The sequence below is a fragment of the Spermophilus citellus genome (genome assembly GCF_964194105.1).
Source record: "Spermophilus citellus genome assembly, chromosome: 7".
Taxonomy (NCBI): domain Eukaryota; kingdom Metazoa; phylum Chordata; class Mammalia; order Rodentia; family Sciuridae; genus Spermophilus; species Spermophilus citellus.
Window position 1 is genome coordinate 77,850,323 of NC_138188.1, and position 25,604 is coordinate 77,875,926.

Genomic DNA, 25,604 nt, shown 5'->3' on the forward strand with positions numbered 1-25,604 from the left:
ACACACATGCCAGGCGAGCGCGCTACCACTTGAACCACATCCCCAGCCCTCCATATTCTTTTCTATCCCAATGATTCTCAGATATGGTCTTTTAATGTTGTTCAATAGTTATTGTATATTCTGGTCATGTTTTGTAATTTTGTTCCCTTTCTTGCATTCTGTGTAATCAAAATCATATAACTAATCTTCAAGGCCTAAAGTTCTGTGTTCAGTGATTGAGGTTCTATTTACTACACAATCTAATCTGTTATTGATGCCTTCAAGTGAGTTTTTTATTTGATTGATTGTGTCTTTCATATCTAGGAGTTCTACTTAGTTTCTTTTCACTATTTTTATGTCTTTATTAATAAAGTACTCTTTCATCTCCTATACTTGCTTTCTTAATTCCTTCCTTAGATATTCTTTTAGTTCACTGAACTTTTTTTTTACATTTTATTTTATTTTTATTGGTTCTTTTTAGTTATATATCACAGAATTCATTTTGATATAATTATACAAGCTTGAAACATATCTTACTCTAATTAGTACCCCAGTCTTGTGGATATACACAATGGTGGGATTCACTGTGATGTACTCATATATGTACATAGGAAAATTATGTCAGATTTATTCCACTGTCTTCCCTTTTCTTACCCTCCCTTCCCTTCATTCCCTTTTGCCTAAACTACTGAATATCTCTTCTTGCCCCCTCCCTGCCATTGTGGGTTAGTATCCAAATATCAGCAAAAAAATTTGACCTTTGGCTTTTTGAGACTGGATTATTTCACTTAGCTGTATAGTCTCCAGATCCATCTATTTACCAGCAAATGTCATAAAGTCATTCATCTTTATGGCTGAGTAATACTCCATTGTATACATATACCACATTTTCTATATCCATTCATTTGTTGAGGGCACCTAGGTTGGTTTCATAGCTTAGCTACTATGAATTGAGCTGCTATAAATATTGATATGCCTGTGTCACTATAGTATGCAGATTTTAAATCTTTTGGATATATACCAAGGAGTGAGATAATTGGGACAAAAATTTTGGTTCTATTCCTAGTTTTCTGAAGAATCTCCATACTGCTTTCCAGAATGGGTGCACCAATTTGCAATCCCATCAGCTGTCTATGAGTGTACCCTTTTCCCCACATCCTCAGCAATTTTTATTGGTACCTGAATTCTTGATAATTGCCATTCTGACTAGAGTGAGATAGAATCTCAGTGTAGTTTTAATTTGCATTTCTCTAATTATTAGAGATGTTGAACATTTTGTTCATAAATTTTTTTGACCATTTGTATTTCTTCTTCTAAGAATTGTCTGTTCAGATCCTTTACCCATTTATTGATTGAGTTATTTGGGTTTTTGTTTGTTAAATCTTTTTAGTTCTTTATATATCATGGAAATTAATATTCTACCTGAGGTGCAGGTGGCAAAAATTTTCTCCATTCTGTAGGATCTCTTTACATCTTGATTGTTTCCTTTGCTGGGAAGAAGCTTTTTAGTTTGAGCCATTTCATTTATTGATTATTGATTTTACTTCTTGCACTTCTAGGAGTCTTTTTGAGGAAGTCAGTTCCTAAGCCGGAATGTTGTGCCTACATTTTCTAGGATATGCAGGTTTCTGGTCTAATTTCTAGGTCTTTGATCCATTTTGAGTTGAGTTTTGTGCAGGGTAAGAGATGGAGGTTAAATTTCATCCTGCTAAATATGGATTTCCAATTTTCCTGGCACCATGTCTTTACTTTAATGAATGTTTTTGGTGCCCTAGTTTAGTATGAGATAACTGTGTTTATCTGGATTTGTCTCTGTGTCTTTGTTTCTTTTCCAATGGTCTTCATGCCTATTTCAGTGCCAATGCCATGCTGTATTTGTTATGATAACTTTATAATATAATTTAAAGTATATATTTTTTAGTCGTCAGTGGACATTCATTTTATTTATTTATATGTGGTGCTGAGAATCGAACTCAGTGCTTCACACATGCTAGGCAAGTGCTCTACCACTGAGTCACGACCTCAGCCCCCTCTATAGTATAATTTAAAGTCTGAGATTGTAATGCCTCCTACTTCACTTTTCTCACTAAGGATTGCTTTGGGTATTGTGGGCCTCTTTTTTTTCCAGATGAATTCATGACAGCTTTTTCTGTTTCTATGAAGAACTTCATTGGAATTTTTATGAAAATTGCATTGAATCTGTATGGCACTTTTGGTAGTATGGCCATTCATTGAACATTTTAAATCATTTTTTTATAATCTTTCTCTGAGTTTTCATCTACTTCACTATCCCCTTTGTTGGGGAGTTATTGTATTTGGGGAGAGATTTTATTTGCCCGTTTTCTCACATTTTTAGAAGTCTTGCATATCAACTGAAGTGGATTCCCCTACCCCTTTTTTTGCTCATCCTTTTGTGTGTAAATAATTCATCTGTCTGGGACTTCTCTCTTCTTTTGATGTATGAGTAGATGCCAAAGGGTAGGAATTGAGTTCTCTCTCTGATTGTTTCTCCTTAGGTCCTTATTAGTTTGGGACTTTGTGTCCTCACTTCTTTGAGTTGGAATAGTGTCAAGGAATGTTTAGTTCAGCAGCAGAGTTTCTAACTTTGAACTTTTAGTGTCCCTGTAGTTTTCCAGCACCTCACAGAATGGGGCAAAATAATCTATAGTAGCAACCATTACAAACAATACACAGTATTAAAGTTAAATACCCAATTTTTACTATTCCATCTTCAACATTAATTTATTGGTGGTAACCAATAAACAAGAATGGTTGGTTCAGCAGTTGTCAACAATAAAAATAATTACCATGAACTAGATCTAGCTTTAATGCAAATAGCAGGTGTCAACTATATCACCCACAGCAGTAATGATTGTATTAGCCTTAATGTTGGGGGCAGGAGTTATATAAACCAATTAGTTTTGAAAGATGGTAAAAATACAGTCAATTAGGAGAGAAATGTATTCGGAATTTTTACAAGTTTACAATTTCAAAAAGTGAACAGAAAGGACTAGGCGCCTTGGCACAGGCCTATAATCCCAGCAGCTGGGTAGGTGTAGGCAGGAGGATCACAAGTTCAGAGCCAGCCTTGGCAATTTAGCAAGGCACTAAGCAACCCATGAGACCCTGTCTCTAAATAAAATACAAAATAGGGCTGGGGATATGGCTCAGTGGTCAAGTGCCCCCAAGTTCAATGCTCAGTACCACTGCCCCCCCAGCATGTGTGAGGCATTGGTTTTGATTCCCAGCACCGCATATAAATAAATAAATTAACTAAAGGTCCATCAATAACTAAAAAAATATATATATATTAAAAAGAGAGTAGAGAGAATGTAGAAGAGATGTAGCAGATGGTGTTTCTATGGAAGGAGGGGAAAATATAGAAGAAGCAACATATTGGGAGAGGGAGAGAAAACAATAGAATGTAGCTGTTAGCAGAAGATTAAGAGAGAAAGAGAAACTTACAGAAATAAACAAATGAGGGACTGGGGTTGTGGCTCAGTGGTAACGCGCTTGCCTAACATGCATGAGGCACTGGGTTCGATTCTCAGCACCACATACCAATAAATAAAATAAAGGTCCATCAACAACTAAAAAAATATTTAAAAAAAATAAACAAATGAAAATAATACAAACAAAACTATATAATCTAAAAAACCTTAACCATCAAAAGACAATGCTAGGAAAAATAATTCATTTTAAACAATTCTAAAACTGAAAGAAAAAAGAAACAAATGGGTGTATGTATATATGTCCCTGAACCAATCAGCACAGTCAGAATTCATATGCACCATGCACACACATTCATATTCTCTCTCTCTCTCTCTCTCTCTCTCTCTCTCTCTCTCTCTCTCACACACACACACACACACACACACACATAGAAAAAAAAATTTTAATGAAATTTAAAAATCCAAAATCTTAATGAAGAATGAAGGAACCATCTTCTTTAAGATGGTCAAAGTAGTTAACTAGATTTGAGTGGTCACTGTCTATGTCCAAGTCTTTTCTAATTCTTCTTGATTTATGTTTTGATAGAGCAAGGGGGTGGGGCTATTGACCCCTTCTTGTTTTTGTGTTGTACTCTGAGCTGCCAATTGGAGTGGCATCAAGCCATTTGATTCGCTTCCCTTCTCACCAGTATGAGGTGAGATGGGTTAGGACATACTGTCATTTGGCATTTTATCCATTAAAACCAGTGCAGTCCCAGGATACAGCTTCTGCAGTGTTCCACAAGGGGAGCTCTAGCAGGTGGGAGAGCATCTAATCAAGCCTCAGGGGCTTTGTGGGGTGATGCCTTCTTTGGAGAGACTAGATTGACCCTCCCCTAAGGCTAGACCATAGTGGATCTCTTATGCAGGTCTGCTTCCTTGGAGCCTCCCAAGAATTCCAGTCATGGGGCAGAAGGGCTGATTCTTCACTCACTGCAGCCCACAGGCACAGCCTTGCCAGTCTTAGTCCCTGAGTGTTTAACCCACCCCATCCCCACCCACTCTGACTCTGGCTATTTCAGCTGATCACACGAGCCACCAGACACAAAAGAGAAGTGAGTCAGGCTCCCCTTCCCCTTCTAACTCAAATGCCCCTGGGTAAAGTCTTCTTCTACCTGTTTCACTCATATCCCACCAGGCCCAGCTTAAGTCCCTAAATAAGCACCTGCTAGAATATTGTGGTTGTGCATTGTTTTTTGTTGTTCTTTTTTTTCGGGGATTTTTTTTTCCTGATGTCCTGGGTCCCAAGGTCATCACAATGGTATGTTCGCCCCAAGATAGCTCCTGCCTCAGCTCTCCATAGCCAGTTGAGTTTCAGAACATGCTTTTCCAGCACCAGTGTGCAATGTAATCTCTGGATCAGCTAAGATTAGGCAGCATTTTTTATCTCAGGCTTTTTCATACCAAAACTGTTCTCCAACTCTCTCTGATGAATCCATGCAAGCAGTGTCTGTGGAGACATCAGATGGGCTCCATGTATTCTTTCTTCTTTGTTTATGGCACCCAAATTTCTGAGTACTTAAGCCACTTTTATTAAATTTTAGGGAAATCCCTCTTTCACCATTCACTGTGTTTGTCTACACTATGGCCAACTTGGAATGCAGCTTTCCTCTGCTCACCCATCTTCCATTTCCCCTATAATTAACATCCCTTTTTATTTTATCTTGAGAAAAGTTCTTACTAAGTTGCTGAGGCTGGCCTCAAACTTGTGGTCCTCTTGCCTCAGTTTCCCCAGTAGTTGGGATTATAGGTATATGCCACTAAATCCAGCTTACTTGAGAGAGATTTTTTATATAATTTAATTTTTTTTAAATCCCCAACATTGCATCTAGAAAAACTGACTTCTATGAAATTATCTTTTAAAACAGCTTTACAGCCAGCATGGTGGTACATATTTATAATCCTAGCAGCTCAGGGGACTGAAACAGGAAGATCCCAAGTTCAGAGCCAGCTTCAGCAATGGCGAGGTGCTAAGCAAGTCAGTGAGACCCTGTGTCTAAACAAAAAAATACAAAGTAAGGCTGGGGATGTGGCTCAGAGGTCAAATACCCCTGAGTTCAATCCTGGTACCAAAAAACAGCTTTATAATTTATGCCTTAGTAAAGCTATAATTGACAAATAATTTTAAATATATAATTTGGCACTTTTTTACCATACTACTTTTAAATGTGCAGTTCAATAATGTTAAGTATATTCACTTTATTTTACAGCAGAGGTCTAGAGCTAAAACTTCGTACTTATTAAACAGCTACTCCCCATTTTCCTGTCTCCTCTCCCCTTCCCCTAATCTTTAAAAATCACTATTCTGTCTTCTGTTTCTATGAGTTTAACTATCTGTGAAATTAATTTTTTTAAAGCTAAAGTATACAGTAAATTAGGTGACTAAAAATTAATGACTATATTTTTTATAAAGGATAAGTTTATTTCCTTCATTGACCCATGCATAATGTGTTATCTGGGACATACTTATTCTAACAATGTTGCTGTCGTACACAACATTTTTGGAAATAGTTAATATAGTCATTCTGTGATCTTAGCAAGAAACTTCCTTCAGGAAGAAGCTTTGTAAAATTATAGATAAGGAAAAATGCTATGTGAGATTATAAATACGGAAAAGAAAGTAACAGGAATATGTGAGAGAAACAAGCTAGATTGAGAGTTCCTCTCCAATTAAACTTACTTCAACTACATGCCATGAAAAAGGTATCATGGCTACCATAAGAGTGTATGAGATGGGTAGGGATATTATAGTGAAGGAACAGGAAGGAGGGAATATTCACATGGTAAGAATAGAAAACTAAGATGATGCAGGGAGGAAAATATCAGAACAATCTCAGAAGTAGCCTAATTCCCATCCCAACGCTTGATTACATTCTGCTTCTCTGGTAGTTTCAACCAAAGGCTTCAGAAAAAAAATGGGGACTAAAGATACATCCAAAGCTTGATATCTACTACAGTCATTCTTGTTGGTCAGACATGAAAATTATAAACTAGCTAGTAACTTTTTAAAATGAGATCCTCTCCAAATAAGGGGTTTGATTTGTGTGTTTTACCAAAATATATAGGAACTCAAAAGAAAGTTTCTACTATTAATGATTTTTCCCTTCTTTATGAAAGTGTACCCAGTTTAAAAAAAAACAAAATAATTAAAATTCAAAAATATATAGGATGAGAGGGTAAAAGCAAAATGCTATTAGAGCAGTGTTATTCCACTTAGACTTCTCTAGTAGAGATTTTGGAATTGTCAGACCTTGGATGCCATTCTAAATAGTATATTATACACTATTCCATCATTTTAAAAATTTAACAAAGGATTAAAATTTTCACTCCTTCATCAATGCAGATAGGTACTGATCATTTGCCAGATTAGTTGGAGGTAAATAATGAGGTATACAGTAGACTGAGAAAATGAAATTTCAAGTTGTTTTTAGGGAAAGAGGAAAATAAACCTTTATGTAATGTTTACTGTTATTTTCTTTAATTTCTAATGATTTCTCCCCTATTTCTTATCCTTAATTAATTTATCTTACGTGCTATGTATGTCATCAGCTGCTAAAACCTAACTATCAAATGGTAAGAGCTCTATTAAGACTAGAAATGAACTCTCTGGCAACTGTGTCCTGCTGCAAAATGCTTTATTTCAACTCAAATGATTTAACTAATGTAATTACCGATCAGGTCTTTCAAGAAAATATACACAGTTTAATTCTTATGATGAGTAAATACAGGCTCTTAAATAAAATATTATATTATAAAAATACCTTTGATTGTCTAGTTCATTATAGAATTTCCTGGTATGCTCATTAAAGCACTCCAGGCACCTAATAGGAAATTAGATATAGCTGTATCTTAGAGGAAGATAGAAAAGTAGACTGTCTCATAGTATCACTCTACAATCTATCATTTATTATAATGGGTCTGTAATAGAAACAGTTTGTACAGGAGCTGAACAACTGATTAACTCTGGAAAAGTAATTTTTATATAGATACAAGTGTAATTAAGTTAAACCTGATGAAGCTTTCACCTTTTGTGAAAGCAACTCTTGCTTAAACCACTATTTTTCTCTTGTAATTGCCCTCTCATTTCTTCACCATCAGCCTTTCATCCTCTTGGATCAAACACACTGCCAAACAAGTTCTAAGCTCTCCCATCTTCTTCTAATAAAAGACATACCTGCTTGGCCCACAACCTTCTACTTATGTTACAGTTTTCTATGTCTATTTAGAGCAAACTTGAAGAAATTCTCTTTTCTCACTGTTCTACTGCTGGCTCCTATGCTTCTCTGAATGTTATCCACTGGAGCGTTGAACCTTAGCACTCCCAACAAAACTTTTCTTTATGGTCAACACCAATTCTACATTCCTGCATCTAAAAGCGTGTCTGAGACCTAATGAAATTGACCATCAGCACAATTTATGAAGCCTTCCTTATGGCCATGTTATCTTCTGTCAACATCTGTAACTTACTTTGGCTTCCTTATATTTTTTACTGGTTTTTTTTTTTTTTCAGTCTTTCTTCCCACCCTCAGAATCAGGGTTTCTCTCCCTCTAAACTGTTGGTATTTTGAGCTAGGTAACTTTTTGCTTTGAGAGCTCATTCTGTGAATTAAAGGATGTTTAGCAGCAAGCCTCACTTCTGCTCACTGGAAACCAATAGCACACACACACATATACACACCTCTAGTTATGACAAGCAAAAATGATTCCATATCCAGCCAAAAGTCCCCTGAGAGGCACAATCACCCGCAATTGAGAGCAACTTGGTCTAAAGTAGAGCAGTGGCATAGGGCTTGGTTGTGAGCCACCAGTTCTTTATCTGTGTAGAAGGTGCACTCATCTCTCCCATCTGAGAAGTGATCCAGAAAGTTAACAGATTAGGATAGAAAATAGAAATTCTGAGTAACTCTGTCTCCTAATTTCCTGAAATTCAGGCTCTATTTTAATAGAGGGGGGTGGGATACAGCTCAGCAGTAGAGCGCTTGCCTAGCATGTGTGAGGCCCTGGGTTCGATCCTCAACACATGTAAAAATAAATAAATAAATAAAGGTATTATGTCCAACTACAACTAAAAAATAAAAATATTTTTTAAAAAAGAAGAAGAAAGCTTACAGTTATGAATACAGACCTAAGTACACTGGAAAGTGATTTTGACCCAAATATGTCTCATTTAGTGCAAAGCAAATGTAAGTTCAGCTCACTTCTCCTTAGCCACATCCCCAAAATGACCTCTGCAGGTCCATCACCAACAGTAATGTCAGAATGGAAAGAAATTGCAGTCTTAACTGATAGATTACAGTTAAATACATTACTTTTAGGGAGCTTACAAAACAAAATCCACACGAATGTGTTTCTGTGGCCCTTTCTAGAACCTCAAATGAGGCTTATGCAAGCGGAAACCCTGAATCTTCTTCTGCTTCTAAGTAAGATGCCACATAAAATGCTTTCAATCTAAACCCAGTAAAACTAGATACTGTCAAATAGATACATAGTTTTTACCATTTCCAGGCCTGGGTCTCCTGGCTGCAAACAAGTATTTGTCCCTAAAGCCCTGGAAAAGAGGAGACCAGCACTCCTCCAGGAACTGAATTGAAATCCGATAATTTTCTGTATTTCTGGGCCATTATTTTAGAGGTGATAAAAGTAGGAAAGTAAGCAGAGGTTCAATATAAGTTTTCCATTCTTTGCATCATGACACACTTCCAAATCACTCTCAAATAAGGGAATGTTAAGTGATGTTTCATTGTTAATAATGATAACTGTTATTTATTATTTAATACATACCAGATTCCTTGTCCTTTTTGCAAACCCTAATTCTTACAGAAACCTGTGAGATTTATCATTTACAAATGATGTGTGAGATACAATGAAGTAATATAAGTAAATGCTAATTATTAGAAATCTATGGGTTTTTTTTAAAAAACAAGACCTTTTAAGCAAATTATTAAACTAATGTTAAGATTGTGACTACTTTGTAAATGAAATTAACATAAACTTCTGGTTATATTCTTATCCATGTTCCTGATATTCTTTAGGGATTCTGCGTGTTTAATGAACTTTAGTCAGTTTTAGCTATAACTAGGACTAAAGTTCAGGCTATAAATACTTTCTCAATGGCATTAACTGCATTTTCACATGGAATCTTTTGAAGAGTAATTCCATTGGCCATTATCTTTTCTTTCAGATATTGGTTTTAAGTTTAAATTTCTTTTTTTCCTGCTCTGCTTATGTTGTATCCAGAAATACTGTGGCAAAGTGATCTGCTGTCTTTTCTGTTTGGAAAGTTCCCAGAAAATAATTGTGGTAGAACAGAGTTTTCTTATTTTTACAACATGGTAGGAATAAAACAGTCACCAACAGCTGTATCATTCTAAAAATAACCTGTGCCACACAACTCTTAAGCCCATATTGGTTTTTCAGTCTGATGATATTATCCAAAGGATCATTGCACATGAAATAATAAACATAATAATACTTTATTATGGTGGTTCTCATATTTTATCTATTTATTTGTTTTTTAAAATTTTTTCAATATAATATTTATTTTTTAGTTGTAGTTGGACACAATACCTTAATTTTATTTATTTATTTTTATGTGGTGCTGAGGATCGAACCCAGGGCCTCACCCGTGCCAAGCGAGCGCTCCACTGCTGAGCCACAACCCCAGCCCCTATCTATTTATTTTTTATTGGTTCTTTTTAGTTATACATCATAGTAGAATCCATTTTTATATAATTATGTAAGCAAGGAACACATCGTACTCTAATTAGGACCCATTCTTGTAGATGTACACAATGGTGGGATTCACTATGATGTATTCATATATGTACATAGGAAAATTATATCAAATTGTTTCCACTGTTTTACCTTTTCCTATCCCCATCCTTTTCCTTTATTCCTCTTTGTCTAAGACACTGAACTTCTATTCCTCCCCTCACACCTGCCCTTGTTGTGAGTTAGCATCCATGTATCAGAGAATATTTGACCTTTGGCTTTTGGGGATTGGCTTTAAAAAATTAATTAGCATGAAAATCTCCAGATCCATCTATTTACCAGCGAATGTCATAAAGTCATTCTTCTTTATGGCTGAGAATATTTCATTGTATATAGAAACCACATTTTCTTTAGTCATTCATCTGTTGAAGGGCACCTAGGTTGGTTTCATAGCTTAGCTGTTGTGAATTGAGCTGCTATAGACATTAATGTGGTTGCATCACTCCAGTATGCTGATTTTAAATCTTTTGGATATATACTAAGGAGTGGGATAGCTGGGTCAAATGGTGGTTCTATTCCTAGTTTTTTGAGGAATCTCCAAACTGCTTTCCAGAGTGGTTGCATCAATTTGCTATCTCACCAGCAATGTATGAATGTACCTTTTTCCCCACATCTTCGCCAAAATTTGTTGTTGTATTCTTTAAACTTTATTAATGAGCCAATTTTATATGTAACTAACTTAACATAGTTCAAATGATTTTGAATAAAGAATGAAATTACCTTTTACTTTATTTCTGATTAACACCATGTTATTCTTTCTGTTCAGATGTTTGGAAACTGGACTTTTGGCACTTTGGTCTTTACAGTCATGGTTATTACAGTCACAGTAAAGGTATGATACTGGAATTAGAAACATAGATACATTTTGTGCCTGTATAATTAGCAATTGAATATTCTTTTTTTCTCCCCCCCCCCACTATCAGTAGATGTTTTCCTTATTCAACAGTGGATAATTTCACTGATTGCTATTTTAGTATTCATTTAAATTTTTTATCTGAAGTTTTTGGAAAACTTCAGCCTATTTTTATGGTCAAATAAAAGTCACTGAAATTGTACAGCTCTGTATATATACAAAACACACAGTTGTTTTAGGCTATGGAGTTGAGATAGAATCATCACATGAAATTTCAGTGCTGCTTTCTCACAGGCAAAATAATAAACTTGAAATTATGTAACTTTCTACTAGCAGCCTTTCATTAATACTTATATTCTGTGAGTCTGTGCAGTGAGACTTTTAAATACGTAATGTGCTTTATCCTTGAGTTTTATCTAAGAGGATAATGTTTTATTATTTTACATTTCTAAGACTTTTCAAATTTTTTTTAGATGGCTTTGGAAACTCATTTTTGGACTTGGATCAACCATCTTGTTACCTGGGGATCTATTATATTTTATTTTGTATTTTCTTTGTTTTATGGTGGGATTCTCTGGTGAGTGACTTTAATTAAATCTATTCAGCTATAATAAATATTTATAGTTATGGGTTATATCATGAATAAATTCTGCTCAGAATAGTTTTGAACCCCATCCTAGCAATAAGTTCACTTCTTTCAGTTTATATTGTGTTTGCCTTTTGTGCCTTTGATCCATTTACTAAGCAAAAACTTTAGAAGTTAGGCAAAAAAATTTGGATTTAGCTAATCATCAACTTTTATTTAGGATCATAGAAGGATACTCTGTGCATTTTGTTTGTCTGTAATCCTCTTCCCTGTTTATTGTTTATTTTCAGCCATGTGCCGTGGTGCATGCCTGTAATCCCAGCGGCTCAGGAGGCTGAGGCAGGCAGATCATGAGTTCAAAGCCACCCTCAGCAATTTAGCAGGGACTTAGCAGTTCAGTGAGACCCTGTCTCAAAATAAAATACAAAATAGGGCTGTGGATGTGGCTCAGTAGTTATTTATTTTCAAATATGATGTGTTTCTATGATATCTTGATTAAGTTATCTTTCGGGGTTTTTTTTGTTTGTTTTTGTTTTTTCATTAAGCCCACTGTCTTTCTTCTCAGGCCATTTTTAGGTTCCCAGAATATGTACTTTGTATTTATTCAGCTCCTATCAAGTGGTTCTGCTTGGTTTGCCATAATCCTTATGGTTGTAACTTGTCTCTTTCTTGATGTTGTGAAGAAAGTGTTTGACCGACAGCTTCATCCTACAAGTACTGAAAAGGCACAGGTAAGCACTTTTTATTTCAATATCTTTTTAGTTAGGAGCTTTAGTTATAAACAACTATGATTATAATTTGCTTATGTCATAAAATAGAAAATAACTCATTCCTATATCAACTATTTTATAATATACACATTATTAAATGTGATATTTTTAAGTTGTTTAAAATTATATCATGTTATTAATAAAATTCCAGGTATTTAAATATCAAACTTTCAAGTTTTATTCACATAATATTAGGAAATGTATTAAATAATATTATCAAGTTATTCCAGATACATCTGAGATATATGGCCTTGTCTTAGAAACATTAGAATTCAAGTAATATTTTTTATGTTATATGGTTTTTAACAAAAGAATATGAAATAAGTTCTTTAACCAAATAATTTTTACAGAATGAATTTTTATAAAATATATTCTTTCACTAAACATTTATTAATTAACATTAAATTACAGCAAATATTAACAGCATGTTACATAGTGCTTAAGAATGTGATGTTTAGATCCTGATAGATCTCAATTTGAATCCCAGCTCTGCCACTTAGTAGTATTATGACTTTGAATTCTAGTTTCCTCAATGGTAAAATGATAGATATATCTTTTTCATTCCTACTGTAGTTAAGATTAAGTGAAAAATGTTTAAAAATAGTATATGCCCAAGAAATGGTACATATTTAGTTGAATGTGCCTTTTTTGTATGTTTAATTGGTATAGAATATATTTTCATCTCCTTTTATGCCTTGTTAAAAGCTGAATTTAAGCCAGGTACAGTGTATGCATCTGTAATCCTACCCAGCTACTTGGAAGACTGAGGCAGGAGGATGACATGTTTGAGGCCATCTTCTACAACTTGGCAAGACCCTGTTTGAAAATTAAAAAAAAATAAAAAGGACTAGGGGTAGAGATCTCAGTGGTAGAGGGATCCTGTGGGTTCAATCCCCTGCACTGGGGGGGGGGGGGGGAGCTTGAGTTCCTTAATCATGTAGTCCAAGCCAGGTTGATATTTTTTCAACATTATTTTTGTTTCATGCCAAGCAAATTTTATTAAGATTTTGAAAATTTGTATTCATCTTACAAACAGAAAAAGTGCTCAGTATTTAGTGATTTAAATTATGATTTCTAAATAGTACATTGGTTTTAATTTATTTACTTCAGTAGTTTTTTGTTTTGTTTTGTTTTTACTTTGGTAGTTTAATACAAATACTATCTTATTTGGATTAGAATTCAAATGTTGTTTCAGCCATTTATAAGATAGCTGTATGTCCTTGATTAAGTCATTTTCTTAGGCCTCAATTTCCTTCTCTATAAAAATCACAATAATAATTATTACCTTATGAGGGGCTGGGGTTGTGGCTCAGCAGTAGAGTGCTTGGCCAGCACATGTGAGGCACTGGGTTCCATCCTCAGCACCACATAAAAATAAATAAAATAAAGGTATTGTGTCCAACTACAACTAAAAAAAATTGTAAAATAATTATTATTACCTCATGTGATTTTTGTAAGAAAGAATGAATATACGCATCTGTCATCACTGTGCCTGTTATATAGTTGGTCCAAAATTTTTTAAAAAGTTGTCATTTTAAGTATGAGGAAGTGAGAATATATCTATAATATTAATCTCTAAATGGGACTGAAAAATCAACATATTTGATTACTGTCTGCCTATGCATATATTTATATCAATAAGGACAGACTTTTCCACTCTGCAATGTATTACTTAAATCCATTACAGACAGGTTTGTCTGTTTGTCTGTCTTACTATTTCTAAACTTGGGTTTTTGGTTTTTGATTTTGGGGTGTTTTTGTTTGTTTGTTTTTGGTTGGTTGGTTGTTTTGCTTTTTTTTTTTTTTTTTTTTTTGGTATTGGGGATTGAACCCAGGGCATTTAACCACTGAGTCATGTCCCCAACTCCCTTTTTTTTTAAATATTTTTTAGTTGTAGTTGGACACAATATCTTTATTTTATTTATTCATTTTTTTATGTAGTGCTGAGGATCGAACCCAGCGCCTCGAACATGCTAGGTGAGCGCTATACTGCTAAGTCCCAGCCCCAGCTTCCCCCAGACCTTTTTTATATTTTATTTAGAGACAGGGTCTCACTGAATTGCTTAGGGCCTCACTAAATTGCTAAGGCTGGCTTTGAACTCACAAAACTCCCTTAGCCTCCAGGGCTGCTGGGATTGCAGGCATGCAACACTGTACCTGGCTTAAACTTCAGATTTGTAAATTTACTATTTCTAAACTTTTCATTTATAGTTATTATTAATACATATTAATGTATTATTTTTAATACATTGTCTATGATACTTTCCTAGATTTTTATGAAGAACAATTTTCTTCCCCCTTGGCCTATATGAAGTTGTATTTAATGAAAATGTATGAATAATATCACTTAAAAATGTAATTATTTATAAAAGTAAATTGATCAGATTTATCTATATTTATCCTTTGAAATGCTGTGGTAGACAGAGCATTTATAAACTTTAGTTGTGTTTTTCATAGAGATTTCTTAATTGATATGAAGGTGATAATATTAGAATTTATTACCTTTTCTATAGCCTCTTTCCAAAGGATTACATAGGAAATATTTGGTACCTTAAGGTAGGCCCTTCACAAGAAAAAGGTTAAAAGTGCTTATGTGTATTTTGGTTCTTAACATAAGTTAAAGTGGAATGAGCATCAAATCAATAACTGAATCTATATGTGAAAGCCAGTATATTCTCCCTTTTTGACTCACTAAATTCATTTCCAAATGACTTACCCAGATGTTCTAGGCAGTCTCTTTCAAGAAAAAAACCTCCACTTCTACTCAAGGATCTTCTAGCACACTGGTGGCATTTGGTGGTTGGTTTGTTTTATTTTTTACGGAAATAGTATATGGTCATTCAAATCCTATATGTGACATTATTTCTTGGCTACAGGCAGTAATCATTTTTTCAGCTTCTACCATCACTTCTGATTTCAAATAAGGAATAAATGGTTAGAAAATTGTCAACTACTTCATTGTTTACTAAAAGTAACAAGAAAAATCATATTAAAAGAAGAACTATCAGCATTTATTGTGAGCTTTATTCTTCTGCAGAATAACCATGTGGTGTTACAAGTGAAAAAATAATTTTTTTGATGGCAAAGTCAACACAGTTCAAATGTCAGTCATGTATGTGTACCATGTACATTTCCTACTCTTGTGGGAACAGATGTTCAATATTTACAAACCTTGTCCTGTGTCTGTCTCATAGGTGATGAATAGAGCTCACTGACTTGTTGTGTGTTTCATCCTTTTTCTGTCCACTTATAGATGTACTCCAACACAGTGGCTTTAAGTGATGAGTTCATCGCACTGCAGCCTTTATCGAGGGCAAGGAATCAGCTGAGCAAACTTAGGTAGAGTAGGAGGAATAGAACCTCATTAACTCTTCTGCATGCTAAAGGTCAATTAAACCATATCCAAAAGATAGGCAGAGGCATGAATAAAGAGTGGGGTGTTTTTTGTTAGCACAGCTCTGTCTCTGACTAATTTGACCTTTATTAGTATTATGTTAAAGCCTAAAAATCATATCCATTTCTTCTTTGAGAAGAAAATTCAGATGAAAATTCAATATAACAGGACAGAGATCTGTACCTTGTTATATATTTTACTCTTGAACTATCTTTTCTAGCACAATTTTAATGCTTCTGCTTGTCATATTGTTCATATTTAAGAATGTTCCTGCATGTTGAGTAATTAAAGCTACAGAAATTCATCATAAAATTTAGAATACTTAAGCTATAGTTACTTGGAAGTGAGATTTGCCCATTTTTTTATCTTGCCTTAATCTGTGTTGTAAATACATGTGTGTTTGTGTTTGTACACTGTAATGGCTGCCTAAGCATTTCATATCCTTGCTACAATTCAGAGCATCTATAAATTGAACAATATATTTTATGTCTTATTACCACAGACATATCAGTTCTGTCATGGAAATTTAAATCCTAGAACTTTTGATAACAGCATATCATAATAACATACTAAGTTTAATGCTATTTAAATTTTGAAGAGAAAAAAGTCATGTAACTAAAGTTTTTCTTTAGTTTTGGCACTTTTCAGTTTCTTGCCTTATCAATATCTTGTAGATTCTTAATCATGTATATTTTGATATTGTTTTTTCTTCTCAAGGTTTCTAATCTTTCCAAATTCTCTTGATCAAATGAATGGTTTTGACAAAGTACCACTTAACCTTTTTATGTAATACTGACTTTATAGTTTTGAGCTGTCTTAAAGTTTTACCAAACCTTTGGCCTTTTTATTATTATTTTTTTTAAAGAGAGAGTGAGAGAGGGGGTGAGAGAGAGAGAGAGAGAGAGAGAGAGAGAGAGTCAATTTTTAATATTTATTTTTTAGTTCTCGGCGGACACAACATCTTTGTTGGTATGTGGTGCTGAGGATCGAACCCGGGCCGCACGCATGCCAGGCAAGCGCGCTACCACTTGAGCCACATCCCCAGCCCTGGCCTTTTTATTATTAACTCAGAATTTTTTTTAAATATTGTACTTTGAATTTCTTTCAAAGATAATCATTATAGAGGAATATACAAATGGATTTCTAAGTGCTAAACTAAATTTCATATTTAAAACAAGAAAAAAACAAATGTAAAGATTTGCTTTCATTTTTCTTTAAAGCCAGGTATGTATATTACAGCTTTATCAGTAGGAAACAATGGCTATATATGTCACATTTTTTAACATCTAATTATTTAATTCTAAGGCAGTAGGAGAACTCATTATTTTAAAAAACACATTGGTCAATGAAGATAACTTTTGCATGCGAATAATCATATTGTTATGAAATCACATTTTCACATATCATGTTGCCTTAAATCAAGTGACTCTTTTTGAGCATTACTAGACCTAAAAAGAATGAGGAAGTATATTATAAATCAGAGAGATCCCAGGCTCTCTAATACTGTAAGAAATTAGTAAGTTTAACATTTCTCTGCGAAAGATCACAATGAGAGCAGGTTGATCATCCCCTGTTAGGTGATGTAACCACAGAAAGAGAGCACTGGTTAGCCAGTGACCCACCTGAATACTTATGCTGTACTTTTTGCTACTACCAGTGGTCCTAACCAAGCATACTCCCAGTTATGTTCTTGTTTCTGGGCCTCCACGTTCTTCACCCATCACATGATCATTTTATGTACTCTGTTCTATTAAATTAATATCAGCAGCAAAGAAAAACAAAAAGAAGAAATATGCTCAATCAAAGGCCAGGGAGAAATAACAGTAATTCATATGAGCTATGAGTGGCTCCTAGGTGGGCATTTCTTCATAGCTGATGGTGAACATCTCTGGAAATACACCCTATAAACTTTGAATACACCTTTTTTTTAACTGTTTTTTTTTAAGAGAGAGAGAATTTTTTTAATATTTATTTTTTAGTTCTCGGTGGGCACAGCATCTTTGTTTGTATGTGGTGCTGAGGATCGAACCTGGGCAGCGCGCATGCCAGGCGCGCATGCCAGGCACGCATGCCAGGCGAGCGCGCTACCGCTTGAGCCACATCCCCAGCCCCTTTAAACTGTTTTGAATGGTATTCCATAGCTGTGATCCATAGTTGCTGAGCTATTTAATCCTGATGATGAAGAGCAAGATTGTATAGCTATCATATATCTTTAAGAACTCTCAAATCTTAATCAGGTTAGTACTTCTTAAGATTGTTTAACAAGCCAGGTGTGGTGGCACACGCCAGTGGCTCGGGAGGCTAAGGCAAGAGGCTGAGGTAGGAGGATTGCAAGTTCAAATTTCTAGCCTCATCAACTCAGCAAGGCCCTAAGCAATTTAATGAAACCCTATCCCATCCCCTGGCTGGGTGAACCCCTGGGTTCAATCCTTGGTATGGGGGTGGGAGAAATCCTTTAACACATACTATTTATACTTTTCTTTTGACTAAAGAGTTTCTGTGTATTATAGGCAAAACTAAACTGTCTTCACGTGAACTTACTATACTCTTAAAACCAAGGAATTCTGCTGCCTTTTTTTTCTATGTAAGAAATATACTATAGTATTTTTCATAGATACAGTTATTGGGCAGTAGTCCTAAGACTGGAAGAACACGGAGATGAGGCAGAATTTGTCTTTTATTCATTATGGACATGTTCTCATAATTTAAGAAAGTTAAAATAAAAAAGGCTATGGCACATTTTTAAATTAAACTTCTTTAGAAGGCCTGTAATACAAATATAAGATAAAAAGAACTAAGATTCATGAAATTAGTTGGTCTTCACTAAAAATATATTTCAGATTAAAGATTAATGTTAACAAGTAAATCAAATCAAGCTCTTTGTTCACATGTCCAAAATTTGTAAGGTTATAGGAGCCTTGTTCTCTGCTGAATTCCATTTAGAGAAGTCTCCTAAGTTGGAAGCATGAGAGGTGAGAAAATGGATATACCTTTGCAATAAGAATCCAACCTTGCAGCAATGAGTTTCATAGAAGACAAAGAATTATTTTAAAGGAAACAGTTTTACTAGGCTGTATATTCAGTAAGAGCTTTGTGCACTGGGAAATCATGGCTTTGTGTGCTTTGTTGTGTTCCCCTTAAGAAACTCCTATTAACCCTATCTTGTGATAGTAAATGTGTTATTGTATGAAGATTCATTTGTGCCTTACACACTGTGGACCCAACTTATTGCTTTGATTCTAAACCTATTTAATGTGAGAGTATCATTCTGTAATATGAGACTTGTTGCTTTTCTGTCCTTCTAGATGGAAGAAGATAAGGGTTCAGTCAGCTCAGCATATGAATTTGCTGAAAGCCAGCACAGAGGGGAGGACAGTAGGCACCTGCTAGCTGAGGCTTGCAGCCAGCAGGACAGTTGTTGCGTGCACTAGGTAGTACTGCGCTGGACCTTCCTGGGGACTCATCTGCTAAGTTCTCATGCTTGGGCCATGCCATGGAGCACTGACCTGATGTTTCCATGTTTACTTTTCTAATTCCTTCACTGTTTCTCATGACGTTGTTTTAGTCTTTTCCTTTTTTTGTGGTCTTCACACTTTTTATGTCTATCACTGAGTATCTTATTAATCTTTCTTTGGAGTTACAGTTTCAACACCTCTTGTCTTATATTCAAGAAATCATTCCTTCTCACTTCTTTTGTTTTTTAATATTTTTAGTTCTGGATGGACACAGTACCTTTATTATTTATTTGTATGTGGTACTGAGGATTGAACCCAGTGCCTCACACATGTGAGACAAGCGCTCCACCACTGAGCTATAACCCCAGCCCTTCACTTCTCCTTTTAAAAATATGTTATGCTGTATTTCTGACTTCCAAAATCATTTTCCCCTTTGAAGTTGTGGCTGTATGACATTTTATACATTTTAACTTAGACATTTATAAGTGGGTAGCTTATAAGCCCACCTCTTGAGTTGAATAATCAAACAGATAAATGTTTAGACTTAGTGATTTTCTGTTGGCATATATTTACCAAACTTTCAGATCTTTTCATAAATTTTTGAAGTCATATCTTTGTAATAAAAAATATGAACTGAAAAGGGTTTAATTTACTCTCCTTTTAAGGAGTAAGACCTAACTGCTTCTAGACCTAATTAGGATATGCAAAAGTGTTTTGATTGGTAGTAATTATGAAGGATAAAAATGCCTACCACTAATAATTACATTTTTACTTGGACTAATTGCCATTATTATAATTACTGATCAAAAAGATGCTGTTGTCTTGTGTGGGATAATCAAATGATAAAGCAAAACTTTAAAACAAAGTCACTTAAAGATTATATACTTTTCAACTATTATGTATCAGACCATATTATATAACAGAACACATATAATAATTGGGAAAAATCCTAATTATTCTATAAAACATGTTTTAAAATTAGATTTCTTTAGTGAATTGACCTAAATGGATTGTCCTAAGTAGAAAATCCCTCTCAGTTATTAGAAACTTAAAAACTCTGAATTTTTATTTTGCTTTGGTATGCTTCATGTGATTGTATGGTGCTTTAATATAGAAAGATTTTTATTTTCTCAATATACCCCAATTGAGCTACAGGGAAAGCTCATGTAAAGAACTTAGCTTGGCCAAAAAAAAAAAAAAAAAAAAAAAAAAAGATCTTGCTTGGCTAGTATTTGTATTATGCTCCAAGCAGATAATCTACTAGGGTACCTAACTATGCTAGAACTATAAAATTAATGTCCTCTATGATAGTAGTTCCCCAAGGATTCTAGTTCAAGTTGGTATCTCATTAGACGGGGATCTGGTACTACTCTGCTTTAAGATGTACATTAAAATGTACAAGATAGCTGGGAATTAGGTTCTTAGAATGCTCCCATTAAATAATAGGGGCCTTATTATTATTACAAGAACGATTAGTGAATTTTCTCCCTTATACCCTCTGATATTAATTTATGCTCCCAATTAAGTTGGAGGATTAATGTTTTTCAGATACTGATACTTTCCCTTACCTAAACTATAAATTCCTAGTTGTATATCGTCATTTATATAACCATTTGAATAAGCACATCATTAAAATAAGGGGACTTTAGTTCCCTTTGAAACTGAGTGAGACAAATAATCAAAATAAGCTTACCTTTTAAATATAATTCTTACCGTTTGTTTATTTTCATCAATTTAGGCAATACACACAGACCTCTCCTTTCTAAAAAGCCCTAGATGACAGTATGGAAGTATTTTACTTACATTTATAACTGTCTTTCAAAGTTCCAGTATTTCAGAGTTATTATTTGTTTTACTGAAGGAGAAGGGAAGAGGAAGGGAGTTTAGAGGAATGAACATGTTCTAGAAAAAGAGGCCTTAAATGAAATGCCAGCTATCTGAATGCCAGCACTAACAGCTGTCTACATTGCAGTTAATGAGATGAAGCACTGATTTATTTTAAGGATTTTAAATACCTTTATTTTGTTTTTGTTTTTGTTTTTTTAACGTGGTATTAAGGATCGAACCCAGGGCCTCACGCATTCTAGGCAAGCGCTGTGCCGCTGAGCCACAACCCCAGCCCTGATTAATGATTCTTAACCAGATTTGTAAGTCAGTAATATTTGATGATTATTGATTTCATATTAAAAATAAATACATTTCTATAAACACAACTTTTTTCCAGATAAGTTCTCTTTTTTTTTTTTTTTTTTTTTTGGTACCAGGAATTGAACCCAGGGGTGCTTAATGACTGAAACACGTCCCCCCAAGCCCTATTTTATATTTAGAGACAGAGTCTCACTGAGTTGCTCAGGGTCTTGCTAAGTTGCTGAGGCTAGCTTTGAGCTTGCAATCCTCCTGCCTCAACCGCCTGAACCACTGAGATTACAGTGTGCACCACCGCACTAGGTTTCCAGATAACTTCTTTTAAAGCTCAACAGGGCATTCACACTGATTATCCAGTATATAAAACAGCTTTAAAAGACAAAGACCTAATAGAGTTAATAGCATGACAATTCTTATCTAAACTTAAATCATGTCATAGAAGTGATCAAAAATACTAAAAAGTGTAAGATAATTTTTTAACATTTTATAAGATTTAAGGAAGATATCAATATGAAAATAATGAATATAAGAGCAATGAGCCAGAATTTATTTCAAAAGGCAAGTTCTATAAAGATGAACATTTTCATTGGCCATACATAGTCATGTTGAATATCCAAGATGTTTTGCTTGGCAACCCTCCTAGCTCTAAATTACATAGTTGTTACTGGGAAGCAAGTGTAGTAGAAAGTGAGGCTCACTAATAAATCAAATCTTCTGGTAAATTAAAAACTATTTCTTAGTGACAGGCATGATGGAACACGCCTGTAATCCCAGCTGCTGGAGAGGCCGAGGCACAAGGATTGCAAGTTCAAAGCCAACTCAGCAACTTAGTAAGGCACTGAGCAACTTAGCAACACCCTGTCTCTAAATAAAATACAAAAGGGGGCTGTGGACATACCTCAGTGATTAAGTGCCCCTGGGGTTTAATCCCTGGTGCCAAAAAAAAAAAAAAAAAAAAAAAAAAAAAAAAAAAAAGAAGTTATTTCTTGGTGCCACCAGATAAGGTCTCACTACCATTAGTTTGTTTTTTTGCTTTTCTGTGTTTATAAATAGCCCCCCCCAAAAAAAGCCCTTTCCTTACTTTGAATGAAATGAGACTAAATACTCCATTCCATTTCTGCCAACCCTCATTTCAAGTTGTACTGGCAGCTGTGGCTACATCATCTCTGGCTGAGCTCCTGGTTATGTATGTTAGAAAGTAGTGGAACTTTAAAATCTGCTAGAGAATAGTACAGTATTTTCTGTAGAAATCTTTACAGAAACAGTTACCCAGCATTCAGCATTTTCTAAGCAGCTGGGGCTCTTTTCTCTTTGAGGGAAAAAGGAAATAATTTTAATTCAGAAGATAATCTGAAAAAAATATTTTTTTATAACAGTTCTGACATTTCAAGATATTTATCCCCCTCCCCCATCTATCTTTATCTCTCTCTGTCTCTCTGGGGCTGTTCATAATTTAATCCCTGTCCTTAGATGATCAATGCAGAGTAAGGTTAATACCTACAGTCAGATCCAGAGTAAGTAGTATTCTGCATGTATGTGGACTCTCATACTAGTGATCTTCTGGATGTCCTTTTCAGTGAATCCCAATCAGTTGGATGAGCACCAGCTATGAGCAAAACACATGTCGTTAAAGTAAGAAGTACCAGACAAGGGCCTGGGGTTGTACGTCAGTAGTAAAGCGCTCACATGTTTGAGGCACTGGGTTTAATCCTCAGCACCACAGAAAAATAAATAAAGGTATTGTGTCCATATACAACTTAAAAAAAAATTTTTTTTTAAAAAAAAGAAGTACCATACAAGATCTTTGTCATTCCCAGTATCTCTGCTGAAATGTGCTGAAGGACCAGTTTGTTATTTTCTTGATTTTAATTTCCTGTCCATCATGAACTAGTGCTTTTATGAGAACAGTAAAAATGAATTATTAGGCAAATGAAATTTTTAAAATATACAAAATTACTCCCAATTTTTAAGTTATTATTAGATTCAACAGTTATAAAGTTGTTCTGTCAGATTTGTATAAAATTGTCTAAACTCTGTCAGATTGGCATAAAAATCTTAAAACTCTTTCTCTCACCAGACCAGCAACACTTGCTTTGTCAGCCAGTAACAAAGTATTTACAGATGAACAGAATCAGGGATCACACTTTGAGCCGCACTACTGGTCGTTTTGCATGGGGGCAGTAGTAATAACTACTCCCTTACACCTAAGCTAAGCTTTGTGGTGAATACACGTGATACTCTGCCCCCACAGTTATTTGTTTTCTTTCATCACCCTGAGATGCCCTTTCTTTCCCATCTCCAGCTATGGCAATCCCACTCATCCTGCGGGATGTATTTCCGATGCCATTATTTTCATCAGATCTTTCATGCCTTCCCACTAGTACTACCAGCATCTGGGTCTGGGCCTTCCCCTCTCTTTTCTGAGTAGTTTGCCTCATACATAGTTGAAACAGGATAGTAGCTTGATAAAGAATTTGGGACTTTGGAATCAAAGAAACCAAAACTCAATTCCCCACTTGAATGTGACCATGAACAAATTCTTGACCTCTGTTTCCTCCTCTTAACTGGAAATGATTGCTTGGCACAGTGGTGCATGACTGTAATCCCAGCAATTCCGGAAGCTGAGGCAGGAGGATTACAAGTTTGAAGCCAGCCTTGGAAACTTGGTGATACCCTATCTCAAAATAAAGTTAAAAAGGTCGGGGATGTAGCCCACAGTAGAGTTCTGGGTTCAGTCCCCAGTACCAAAAATAAAAAGTGGAGGTGATTATGGTGCCTCTTCCAGAAGGTTGTGTTAAGCTTTCAGTGAGACAACTCATGAAAAGCATTTTTCTTAGTAACACATACATAGTAAGCATTCCCTTAATACTTAATACTCTTAGAATGTCTTTCTGCCCTGTCTCTCTCAGCTTTTTCTTTACCCTCACCTCACTAGATTGAGGGTGGGGTTGCTCCACCCTATGGGCACTGGCCCAGTACCTTGTTCAATAAGTGTAAGTTGATTTTAAGTGATGCTAACAAGCAGTGGAATGGAATCCAGAGGAAAAGATTACTCATAGTTGGAGAAATGAGGGAAGTTTCCTGATAATGATAAGATTTAAACTGAACCTTGGTGCAAGGTCAGCATTCTACCCTCCTTCATGACAGCTGCAACACGCCCACTGGCAGGGTGCATTTCATGGTTGGCTGGTATGGAGTCTACAAAGGAACTCAGGAAGTAGAGCAGGAAAGGCAGCCTGGAGACAGGTTGGAAAGGGCCTTCAAGGCCACTTGAGGTGTTGTGTTTTATCCTTTGACTCCAGTGGGAGCACTAGAGTCAGGTTCCTTCAGAAGGTGAATTTGAGGTTGGGGGGAACTGGAGACCAGGGACCCAAATGTGACAAAACTGGGAAACTGATGAAATCCTGTTACTTAAACCAGTATTTCCCAAACCATTCCTCTGAATAGTAATGTTCCTCCTGGTATTGATTACTGTTTCCTGGTGAAACAGGGTGGTAGAGTGTGGGGGTTAGTGAAAAAAGAGAATCCTAGTATGTGAAGCTTCCCCCATGGAGACCAGCATTCCATGTGCTATGTGTTGAATCCTGTCTTACTGACAATCTTTTACTTAAGTCTGTTTAGGATTTAATTGAATTAGTGTTTTCCAAACTTAAGTGACTATAGATTTTGTTTTTCTTCTGTGAAATATCTAGAAACATCTCAAAAAACAGAGTTTAAGAGACAGTGCCCTCAACAGTTCTAAACCAAGGGTATCTAAATGAAACAAGTAAGATTGGGCTCTTTCTCAGTGTTTAGCAGATCCTAGGATATTGGTGCAACCAGGCAATTGCCAAACAGGAGCAATGTTCTGTCTCACACTGTTCAGTGTTGGGCAGGAGCATGGATCTCATTGGGACCTCACTGATTGCTTACACTCAAAAGGCCAGGGTATTTATGTTCCACCACATTCACCTCTCTGTCCATTGTGTCTCCACAAATGTCCTTTGTTGCCATGCCTCCACATGACACACGGTGATTCCCAACCTTTGTGGAAGAGTCCATTCTATTGAATTTGTTTTTTTATTGTTCTCCTTCCCTTGCCTTCAAAAGATCTGTTATGCAGGATATTATATATTAATGAAAAGTGAATTAAAATTAATTATTTAAAAATGACAACCCTT

General features: G+C 35.3%; 1 protein-coding gene across 4 annotated transcripts in view; it reads left to right on the forward strand.

Annotated features, from left to right (window-relative positions):
* Positions 1 to 25,604, forward strand: part of ATP11B (ATPase phospholipid transporting 11B (putative)) — a 117,420-nt gene that overhangs the window by 84,090 nt on the left and 7,726 nt on the right. For 2 of the 4 annotated variants that reach the window (XM_081300916.1, XM_081300919.1), the window contains 3 exons: positions 11,008 to 11,073; positions 11,568 to 11,671; positions 12,246 to 12,411. In XM_081300916.1, the coding sequence (XP_081157042.1) occupies positions 11,008 to 11,073; positions 11,568 to 11,671; positions 12,246 to 12,411 (336 nt within the window). Of the gene's footprint in view, positions 1 to 11,007; positions 11,074 to 11,567; positions 11,672 to 12,245; positions 12,412 to 15,703; positions 15,790 to 19,149; positions 19,276 to 25,604 lie in introns of all 4 variants that reach the window. The other 2 variants (XM_081300918.1, XM_081300917.1) reach the window with 2 other exon arrangements.